This window comes from Microcebus murinus, chromosome 3 (genome assembly GCF_040939455.1).
Source record: "Microcebus murinus isolate Inina chromosome 3, M.murinus_Inina_mat1.0, whole genome shotgun sequence".
Taxonomy (NCBI): Eukaryota; Metazoa; Chordata; class Mammalia; order Primates; family Cheirogaleidae; genus Microcebus; species Microcebus murinus.
Window position 1 is genome coordinate 25,287,172 of NC_134106.1, and position 8,667 is coordinate 25,295,838.

The window sequence follows — 8,667 nt, forward strand, 5'->3', positions numbered from 1 at the left end:
CACAGCCCAGCACTGGAGTGTGGGAGCAAGAGGGTGGAGGCAGGAAGTTTTTAAGAAGTAGGAGCAGAAGGAGGAGGGAGGGATGCAGGGGAAGGGGCTGGTGAGAGCCCCTAAAGGAAGGTGTCACCAAGGGTCTTGACATGAAGGCTTCTCTCTGGCCGTTTGCCAGGTCCATGCCTACATCATCAGCTCCCTGAAGAAGGAGATGCCCTCGGTGTTCGGCAAGGACAACAAGAAGAAGGAGCTGGTGAGCAACCTGGCTGAGATCTATGGCCGGATCGAGCGGGAGCACCAGATCTCACCTGGAGACTTCCCCAACCTGAAGCGGATGCAGGTAATGAGGGTCAGGGGCCCTAGGACCAGGGACAATGTCCTCAAGCTGGCTGAGCAGCCTGAGTATGGAGGAGGCCACCCGTGGGTCCCCCGGGGAGAGATTAAACCCAAAATCGGCAGGCCCGGATCTGCTCTCCCTGCTGACTGTTGCAGGCCCAACAGGTGCCGTGGCTGGGCCTGGGGAGAAACACGGAGCCCAGCACACCCAGTGGGCACAGGTGTCTTAGATGATGTTTGGGGGCTGACACTGACAACCTTTCCCAGTCACAGCCAGGCTTGACATCCCCACCATCTCCTGTGCAGTGGGACAGGTCACCTGACTGACTGTCCAGGCCCTTAAGTACGTAAGTTTACCTCTGAGCTCCCTCTTAGGAGCAATTTGGGATGCAAGCCACACAGAGGCAGAAAGAAGTGCACATGGGAGCTTGCCACCTTTGGGTCACACTGCAGGCCCCTGTCTTGGGCCAACGGCCATCTCACGTGGCTTCTCGTGGTTTCCCCAAAGCCTTGGAAAGAGGCATTTTCATCTGCCTTTTACAGATGGAGAAACTGAGGTCTCAGCAGTTTCCAGGTGTAACATTCACATAGTTACAAGTGGGAAGGCCAGGAGCTATCCCCAAGGTCCAAGTAAGAAACCTCCACACCACACTGACCGGATCCTCTCTGAGCCTCTGTCTCCTTATCTGTAAACTGAGGCTACAAAAGCACCCCTTGTACAGGTGTTGTGAGCACCACTGAGATAAGGTTTGCAAGGCCCTTTGCACAGATTATGCCCTTCATGTGCAGTAGCAGTTGTCAGGTGAGATGTCACCGGTGGGGAAATTGGGTGGTGAGCACAAGGACTTACCCTCTGTACAATTTTTGCAACTGCTTGTGATTCTATAATTATTTCAAGATAAAAAAAGGATATTTTAATTAGGGAATAAGAAAAAAAATAGCAGCCACAGAAGTAGTTAATAGATGTTGTTGCTTTTGTTGTTGTTTTGATCTTTAGCTAGCTTGGGAATGAGTTTCTCAAACTAAGACTAGGGTTTGCAGAAGATCACTATAGTCATGTATAGGCATTTTTAGTTTCCTATGAGGCAAAATAAAAGAAAAAACAAATCACCTTCCAAGTATGCATTTGTCTATTTATCAGTTCATTCATATAACCCCCTACCATGAGCTAGTCCCTAATTTCAGGATTGCTTAAGCATAACTTGAGTTTTTCCATCAGTCTTGGCTTGGAACACATCACCTCTCCGTTTCTCCTTGTTAAGAATTTAATGATCTGTAAACAAACATTTGGGAAGATGACATTCGAAAGGGACTCTACGACCCCCTTTTATAGTGTGAGGAATCCTTTCACAACATAAATCTTTTCACCTTCTCATTTGTTTGCCAGTTCAGTATTCAGCTGTGTAGCTGGATACGCTGAATCAATAATGTGAACGGCTGTCCCGTGGGAGCCTGTGTGTAGGGGACGATGGAAGCACCCACTGTGCCCCCGGGAGATGCTCGGATCCATCCTGCCAGACACACCAGAGGTGAACTGCTGGCAGAGACAGGCAGAACGGAGGCGGGAGGCACCTTGGTTATACCCTGAGGGCAGGAGATGGGCATTGTCTGCTCTGCCCCCACACCACCTTCCGTCCCGCCGCCTCCCTGGCTAACCCCACCCCGGGAGTGAGATGAGAAGCATCCGGGCTAACACTTGCTCTTGAAATGTAGCTGTGGGTGTTTTCTGAATTTTTCTGTCCCTGTGCACTGGCCTCTTCCCAGCCAGAGCCAGAGCAGGAGCGGAAAGCTCTCACCTTGTCACCCTCTAGAGGCCAAGGAGAGGTTGGGTGTTCTAGACGCTGGACCTTACAAAATTGCAAAGACCTGCAAAATAGAGCGTATTTTTTTTTAATGATATGGTGTGCGTAGTCATGCGAAGGCAAGGAAGGGAGGTTTTAAGAAACCCGTATGCCTGCCTGTGTGGCTCCTGTGTCAAACCCTCGGAGGAGAAGCCAGGACAGTCGTGTGTCACTTAACAACAGGGACATGTTCTGAGGAATGCGTCATTAGGCTATTTTGTGGTTATCGAACACCAGAGAGTACACTTACAGAAACCCGATGGCATAGCCTACTACCCAGTGGGCTAATGGAGTAGCCCACTGCTCCTAGACTACAAACCTGTACTACCAGCATGTCACTCTACTGAATACTGTAGGCAGCTGTGACACAAGGGTAGGGATTCGTGTATCCAAACATATCTAAACATAGAAAGACACAGTAAAAATATGATATAAAAGATAAAAAATTATAGACCTGTATAGAGCACTTACCGTGAACAGAGCTTGCAGGACTGGAAGTTGCTCTGGGTGAGTCAGCGAGTGATGGTGAGTGAAGGCGCAGGCCCAGGACACTACTGTACACTGCTGTCGGCTTCGTAAACACTGTCACTTGGACACTAAATTTATAAAAAGTTTTTCCTTCCATAATAAATTAATCTTTTTACTTTATGAACTTTTTAATTTTTAAACTTTTTAACTCTTATAATAACACTTAGCTTAAAAATACAAACCTTGTAAAGCTGTACAAAAATATTTTCTTTCTTTATATCCTTGTTGTTAGGGTGGAAAGCCTAGTAGGTGCTCACGGCGTGGGTGGGGAAAGATTTCTCACTCAGAGGTTAAGATATGTAAGTAAAAAGTTTATTTCATCCCTTAGGACAGAGAGCATGAGAGAGAAAAAGACAGAGACAGAGACAGAAGAAAGAGAGGGAGAGCAGGGAGACAGCATGGCATCCCAAAGAAAGAGAAGGGGGTGCCAGCAGCAAGGCCAAGTGCCTTGCTGATTTTAAGGGGCAGGAAGAGAGAAGAAATAGTGGTGCTCTCAGTTGGTGACACAAGCAGCAGCAGGCAGGTAACAAAAACTGCAAGGATGTCAAAGTCCAGGAATTAGTTTCCTGCCTTTCCTCGGAGAAGCAATTAGCACAGGAGACGTGACTCTGTCCTCGAGATATGGTTGAGGCTGTAGTTCCTTCTCCTGCTGTTTACTCGGGAACTCTGTAAAAGCAGATTCTCAAAAAACAATTTTGAAAGAGAGATTTACATCTCTTTTCCATCCATTCAGATCTTTTCAGAAGTCGTGCAAAACAGAACTGCAGGGTGCCTGTTAGTGCAAGAGCCGATAAGATATACATGCATAATGAGATGTGCACCATCTGGGGGATGGTCATGATGGAGACTCAGACTTTTGGGGGGAGGGGGGGAAATGGGCATTTATTGAAACCTTGACATCTGTACCCCCATAGTATGCCAAAATAAAAAAAAAAAAAAAAAAAAAAAAAGATTGACCTTTAGCGGTTAACTGGGGAAACCGTAGGATTAGGTATTTTCTGGTTATTTTTGCAAGGCTGCCCCTTTTACTTCTTCTATAAGCTTCTTTCATTTTTAAATGTCTTATTTTTTTACTTTTAAAACTTTTTACTAAAAACTAAGACACAAACACACACACATTAGCCTAGGCCTACCAGGGTCAGGATCATCAACATCACTGTCTTCCACCTCCACATCTTGTCCCACTGGGAGGTCTTCAGGGGCAGTGACAGGCATGGAGCTGTCACCTCCTATGATAACCTTCTGGAAACCTCCTGAAGGCCCTGCCTGAGGTTGTTTTACAGCTAACTCTTTTTAATTATTCTAAAATAATGTAATGATAAAAAGCATAGTATAAGCAAATACATAAACCAGTAGCATATTTGTTTATTAATACTTATAATTAAGTATTATGCATTATACATAATTGTATGTGCCATACTTTTACACGGCTGGCGACACAGCGGGTTTGTTTACACCACATCACCACAAACGCATGAGAAGTGCATTGCACTACGACCTTGCAAAGGCTCTGATGTCACCAGGCAATAGGAATTTTTCAGCTCCATTATAATCTTATGAGACCACCGTTGTGTATGTGGTCCATCATTGGCACATGACTGTGTTTTGAAACTCTCTTAAGTGAATCCCAAAGAGCATTCTAACTGAGAACTATAGGTTTGGCGATGACCTTTGCACTCTAGTATGATTTGGTTTTGGTAACCTGTGCCTGTTTTCCTTCACTAAATGGGGATAGGATGTGATTTTCCCACCTCAGAAGGGCCCTGGGGTAGTGGAGGCACCTGTAGTGTGTTTCGGGTGCAGCGAAACCATCGTGAAAGGAGAGACCCACGCGACTCAGTCTCAGAGGGCTCGGCCTTCGAGAAACACTAGTCCACAGCCAAAACTAACATGAAGAGACATTTAAGGACTTACTCTCTGGAATAACACTAAAGGGGATTGAAATAAGTAGATCCCACTGATACATGTTAAAATTCCCTTTCTTCCCCAGCCCCTGCAACTGTTCTGCTCCCTCCTGAAAAACTCTGTCATCAGCCCAGTGGGCCTTTTTTTCTCCTCCTCTCTCTCACATCTCCGGTGATTTTGTGACACGCAGATCAGCTTAGCCTCTAAACCAAACTCCTTTTGTTGGGGAAAGGCGCCGACTGTGAACATTCCAGTATGAATAGAGGCGTCTCCCCTCGCGGCCAATGGACAGATTGGATGCTTCTCCTTCCATTGTGTTCTACCTTCTTTTCTCCCCCTCTTGCCAGGACCAGCTGCAGGCCCAGGACTTCAGCAAATTCCAGCCGCTGAAGAGCAAGCTGCTGGAGGCGGTGGACGACATGCTGGCCAACGACATTGCCCAGCTCATGGTGCTGGTGCGCCAGGAGGAGTCGCAGCGGCCCGTCCAGATGGTGAAGGGAGGGGCGTTCGAGGGCACCCTGCAAGGCCCCTTCGGGCACGGCTACGGGGAGGGGGCCGGGGAGGGCATTGATGACGCTGAGTGGGTGGTGGCCAAGGACAAGCCCATGTACGACGAGATCTTCTACACCCTGTCCCCCGTGGATGGCAAGATCACAGGCGCCAATGCCAAGAAGGAGATGGTGCGCTCCAAGCTGCCCAACAGCGTGCTGGGCAAGATCTGGAAGCTGGCCGACATCGACAAGGACGGCATGCTGGATGACGAGGAGTTCGCGCTGGCCAACCACCTCATCAAGGTCAAGCTGGAAGGGCACGAGCTGCCCAACGAGCTGCCCGCCCACCTCCTGCCCCCGTCCAAGAGGAAACTGGCAGAGTGACAGGGCGAGGGAGGGTCAGGCAGGCGGGTGTTAGGGGAGGAGATGGGAGCGGTGACCGCACACACACACATGCACACACAGATCTTGAGAACTGCACTGTAGATGAGAGGGGTCAGTGATCCCCACGTTTCCAGGCTGATCCTTGTTTGGACACATCTCCCAGTTATCGGGGTTAGTAGAAGGAAGGAGCACTCCCAAGTCTGAGGGTTCGAGCCTACGTTTCCATCCCTTGTTCCTTCCCGTCTTCCACTCCCCAGAGACCTGAGGCAATTCACTCCAGCACAGACGGCAGCCCACCCCCACACTCCCCTCTTCCCCGCACACTGGCTCCGAGCAGATGGAAGAGGCTTTGCATTTATGAGGCATTTCACTTTTTTTCTGCACTCCTCCCCCCCCCCCTTGGCTTCCTAACAAGTAATGTACTCAGGGTCTAGGAGAGATGAGGTGGGGGAGGAGGGTGCTGCAGGTAGCGTGGGAAGGAAGCATCCTCCAGACAGTGGCCACGAGCCCTGTTCCTTCCTAATCTAAGGTTCTGTCTTCCTCGGCAAACCTGACTTTGAACTCCACCTGCACTTTGTTTCAAAGAATCCCAGCAGGGGACAGAGAAGAGAAAACACTGTGGGAAAGAGCAAGAAAACTGCCCTGTAGTCAGCTTAAAACCAGTCAAGGTGGTTTTAGTTTATAGATTTTGTGAGATTCATGTTCTTTTCACCGGCCTATGATGTTTGGATGTTCATACTTGACTCACCTTTTCCCAGCCCCTCCTGTGTGCCAGGAGCTGCATTTGGCACTTTGTACACATTATTCCACGTGGCCCTCACTGTTGCCCTGGGAAGTATGCGTTATTCTCCCCATTGTGCAGATGAGGAGCCTGAGAATCCTCAGAAGAGTTTAGGTGACCTTTCCAAACTCACAGAGGTCACACGTGCTGGAGAGAGGATTCCAAGCCAGGGCCTCTGACCCTCACGCCCTTCCCTGTGCTATGACGTGTGCAGATGCCAGCATTGCTACCTGCTGGCAAACCGTGGAGAACACGCCGAGCACGCAGGCCCCCTCACAGCCTCCCAGAGCTGGCTGGCAAAGGGGGACGGCTGGCCAGCATTTGGTGGGCCATCAGTCTGGCCATCTGTCACAGCACAGAAGCAAACCGTGCCTTCTGGCTAAGCGCCCCATATTCCCTACAGCACAGAGGCCCAGCAGCGCCAGGGGGAGAGTGGGCCGGCCTGCTGGAGTGTGTTCATGCCATCCCTGCTCAGCTCCCACGTGGCGTCCTGAATCATCCCAGCTCAAATGCAGCCACCAGCTCTTTTATCAAGTGGGACCTCATGCTAGCTCTCAGCTAGCCTGCGAGGTCTGGGGTCTTGTTCTCTGCAGTGTCCTTGGCAACCCCCCACTATACTCAATGCCCTACTTCCTCCATCATGGTCCCCCCCACACCCGGCTTGCTTCATGGCCACTGAATCAGTCACTTTGTATGCTACGCGGTGATGGCAAACAAGTATAACTTATTTTATATCTATGTTCAGATTATATAGAGGATATTCTATGTATCTATGATGTGCTTACTACTACAGTGCATTTGTCATTAGTGTTCCTGTTAATACAGTACATTTATTCTTTGGTACACGCTTGGCCACAGTGTGTCATTCAATGGGAGGCTGAGGAAGAGGGGCTGGGTTCTTGCTGAGAAGTCCTGGTGGCATTTTTGGCAGAGAGTGGCACACTGGGGCTACCCCACGGGCCAGCATCCACAAACCGCATGCCAGCGGCCTAGTGCTTCTCTGGGCCCAGTGCCCACGCCAGGCAGAGCTGGTGGAGCCCCTGCTCCCTGCCTGTCTGGAGTGGAGATGGTCCATGAGCCTCTAGGCTTCCTTCTGCAAACACATTTCTCTTTCACATGAAATGAAACCCATGGCAAAGAGCTCTCACTTTCTCTAGAGACAACCCCAGAGTGCCAAGCCCAGGCAAGGGGCCACTTCTCAGATTCTTCTCCTGCCCTTCTACATTTCCTGCCTCTCTTCCTTCCCTTCTGCTGGGCTACACCCAGGAGGGATCTGTGAAGCATGAGGGCCCACTGTTTCCATCTCCTGGAAAGAAGAAGTGATATTTGAGGGTCCTCTCAGGAGAGGAAAGGTGCAGGTCACTCTCTGGCTCAGTGCCCTCTAGCCTTGCTGCCTTGGCCCGCTGACCCCTCCCAGGCTCTGAAGTGTGAGAGCTCACACCTCCACCTGGGGAACATCTACTGTGGAAAACAGAGACACGTGGCAGTCCCACAGACAAGAATTTCTAAAGCACCTGTCATACTTATTGCTCCTTTCTCCCCCATTACTCAGCCTGAGCCATGGAAATCACCCAATAAAAGCAGTGACACCTTACACTATGACCCAGTTAAGCTTGCCCCTGGTACCAAAGAGCTACATCAGGACCACAGTATAGTGCACATGTCCAGTGACTCTGCTGGCCATAGCCGCGCGTGGCCTCAGTTCAGAGTGTGAGAGGTTGCCTTCAGTTGTCCCCACTTTTATTGGGTCCTCTCTGTTCCAAAAATCTATATTTACGAGTTAGCTCATCAGTTAGCAAAACTATCTGGGGAGGAGAATAGGTTTGTTCATTCTCCCTGTGAGATGCTGACCGGCCTCTATGCATATTCAGTCCTTTGTTCTTTAATTTGTCCGTCCATCCATCCACCCATCCATCCATCCGTCCATCCTTTTCACTCAAAAGACACTGAGCAGCTCTCACAGAAATCACTCTGAGGGAGAATCTGGAGCTTCATTCCTTGAGCCATTCAAAAATGCTCAATGAAATCCACCTGTGTGCAGAAACAGTTCTGTGTGGATCAATCCAGGTCCTAGAAGATCAAAGCGCTCACAGCCTGTAGGGGAAGTGAGGCATTTACGTAACGCTGATGATACAAAGAGGGAACGTGGAAGCTGGGGTACAGGCAAAGCAGGGGTTCCGGAGACCAGAAACAGTTTCAAACTGGGGAGACGGTGGCCAGAGAAAGCCTGGCTGAGGGTGGGCACTTGGGCTGACCCCCAGAAACCTGCAGGGACCAGCCTCCTGTGCCTGTCTTCTTCCCTCCCTAACCTAGGACAGATCGGCTGGATTTTTATACAAAACTAAGCAGACGGCACTCCCCGCCCACCACATGCGACAGGCTGAGAACCAGTGATGGATCTGAGAAA

At 49.8% G+C, this 8,667-nt stretch overlaps 1 protein-coding gene across 2 annotated transcripts in view; it reads left to right on the forward strand.

Moving 5' to 3' along the window:
• Positions 1–7,103, forward strand: part of EHD3 (EH domain containing 3) — a 29,738-nt gene extending 22,635 nt beyond the window's left edge. For both annotated transcript variants that reach the window (XM_076000650.1, XM_012788367.2), the window contains 2 exons: positions 170–334; positions 4,952–7,103. In XM_076000650.1, coding sequence (XP_075856765.1) covers positions 170–334; positions 4,952–5,479 — 693 coding nt within the window. In that variant the 3' untranslated portion in view covers positions 5,480–7,103. The remainder of the gene's footprint in view (positions 1–169; positions 335–4,951) is intronic.
• The last annotated feature ends 1,564 nt before the right edge of the window (positions 7,104–8,667 follow it).